Source organism: Oryzias melastigma, linkage group LG16 (assembly GCF_002922805.2).
Source record: "Oryzias melastigma strain HK-1 linkage group LG16, ASM292280v2, whole genome shotgun sequence".
NCBI lineage: Eukaryota > Metazoa > Chordata > Actinopteri > Beloniformes > Adrianichthyidae > Oryzias > Oryzias melastigma.
Window position 1 is genome coordinate 24,764,054 of NC_050527.1, and position 2,411 is coordinate 24,766,464.

Here is a 2,411-nt window from a genome sequence, read left to right on the forward strand (position 1 = left end):
TTTTTTTCTTCCAGTGATAGTCATCAAAATGTTTAACATATTTATATATTTTCAAACTTAAACTTAGCAAACACCAAAGTTAAATCTAATATTTTTCAACAAAATGCAGGCTACATCTCAGGCATTGATGTACGACCCTAATGCTTACCTAAAACAGTTTCAAAATAAGATGTACAAATCACTTCTGGCCCTCCCAAAAAGCAATTTTGATTAGTTTTCACACATCAAGACTATATTTCAAATATGTTCAAATAAAAGAAAAACTAAAGCAAAGATATTAACAATAAAAAGCAATGAATGTTTCAGTTGTAGTCTTTTTTTTACAAATATTTATAATCAGAATAAGATCCAACACAAATGATTTGGTTTATTTAAAAAAAAAAATTAGGTTTTGTCCAGTTACACACAGATGTTCAAATCACAGGCCTCCTTTTAGATTTTGTCCACCTGCAGGCAGGGTTTGTATCATAATCTTCTTTGGAGTTTTTGTCAGCATCGTGGTCAGCATTTATGTCAATGGGCACGAGATTGTGATCACCTCCTGCTCCAAAAACACGTTTTGTCCACAGTTCAATACTGACACACCATCACTATGTCACAACATCTCACTGCTCAGTCCAAACACAATATTTCTTAAAAATCCAAAGTATATTAAATCTGCCTTAAGTTTCTCCAGCTATTATTGCTGCAAAATGGGAGTGGCTTGTCATATTATGTTTTAAGAGTAGTGGCTTATCATACTTTACATTAGGACAAGTTTGCCATATTTGAATGAAAATGGCTTATACTTTATATTTAGGGGAGTGGATTATCATATTTCAAATTAGGAGTGACACATTTTACATTAAGAAGAGTGGCTTATCATAATTTTCATTAGGAGTGGCACATCTTTTACATTAAGGAGAAAACCTTGTCACATCAGACATTTAGATTATAAACACAGATTCAAGTAGGCCAACTATGTCAAAAGAATAACATTTGTTCAAAGGGTACAGCAAAACAGCAAAAATCAGGATATGCATTAACTTTAATTTAATCAACTTAATTTTTATGGATTCAGGTGAGACACTGGCTGTTTGAGGGTTGACATTACGTTGAATATAACTGTCAATCATTTGGTGATCTGGACGAGTTTTTCGTGAATTTCCTGCAGATGTTTTGAATGATAAATTGAAAATGAGAAAAAACGATCAGAAACAGCAGCACCAATAAGATCATATCTCAGTGGTTTTGCATGTTTATTTAAAAACAGTCTTCGACTCGCTCAGTCAGAGTTTGTTAAAGTTCTCATCTAAGGAGCAGAGTCATCGTTTTCTTAAAGCTGGAAGAATAAAGTTGAGGTTTAGACCATGACTCAGCAAAACAATTCCAAACTAATCTAAGACCGCCGTCATCAGTCCGCTGTCTTTGACTTTTTCTTCTTCTTCTTTGGAGGAGCCTCCTCCTCATCAGCAGGATTTAAGTTCGTTTGTTTTTCCTTTTTCTGCTTTTTCTTTTTGCTCTTCTTGGTTGTCGTGGTTACTTCTGCTTCCTCTAACTCAGCAGGATTAGGATTTTCCTCATCGAGTTCACTGTGATGTTTGGACTTTTTCTTCTTCTTCTTGACTTTAGTGAGCGGTTCACACATTTCCTTCAGAGTCTCAGCTGCAGGTGAATGTACTCGTTCTTGTGCGTTCTTTTCTTTCTGTTTTGTTTGATGCTCTTCATCATTTGCAGAGCAGACGTCATCCTCACAGCTCTCAGCAGATTTCTTCTTCTTCTTCTTTTTCGATCTGCGCTCCTTGGTTACCTCCTCGTCTGGGCTTGGAGAACTCTCTGCGACACAAACTGGAGGAGAACGTTCCGGCTGGTTCCTCTGTCCGTACCGGGCCATGAACTCCGCCTCCTGCTGCTCCAGTCGGGCTAACTTGGCGCTCATGGTGAGGCCGTGCCGCGCTCCTCTGAAGTATGAACAAAAAGAATTTTATTTAGCAAAAAATAAATAAAAAATGAGATCCAAAGTTTCTTCCCAACAAACTTACTTGTGAGCAGTGCGCCCCCCGCAGGCCTTCATCAGATCAGCATCAGATAACCTGTTCAGAGCCAGAGGGTTTGGGTGAGTTCACTCAGGTACATCGTTGAAAAAAAAGAAATAAAAATACAAGCTGTGACATCATGTGATGACCTCAGTTTTTACAGGACCATCTCGTCTTACTTGTTGACGCTGGAGAGGTCCAGTTTCTGCTCCTCTTCCTCGTCTGAGCTGCTGCTGCTGCTGTCGTCCATCTTTGGCTCAGGCTGCTCCTGACCCGCCAGCAGCGTGGCAGACTGCAAAGTCAACAAATCAGTGAGAGGGAAAAAGACACTTTCCGTGGAAACGTAACAGATTCACTTTTCTAAAGAAGATTCGGTTAAAAACAGTGAAGAACATG

General features: G+C 38.5%; 1 protein-coding gene across 1 annotated transcript in view; it reads right to left on the reverse strand.

Annotated features, from left to right (window-relative positions):
- Window positions 1–959: 959 nt before the first annotated feature.
- gpatch4 (G patch domain containing 4) overlaps window positions 960–2,411 on the reverse strand; it is a 5,453-nt gene continuing 4,001 nt past the window's right edge. Inside the window, exons 6-8 of the mRNA XM_024258644.2 lie at window positions 2,195–2,307; window positions 2,022–2,072; window positions 960–1,940 (exon numbers count right to left, since the gene is read on the reverse strand). Coding sequence (XP_024114412.2) covers window positions 1,394–1,940; window positions 2,022–2,072; window positions 2,195–2,307 — 711 coding nt within the window. The 3' untranslated portion in view covers window positions 960–1,393. The remainder of the gene's footprint in view (window positions 1,941–2,021; window positions 2,073–2,194; window positions 2,308–2,411) is intronic.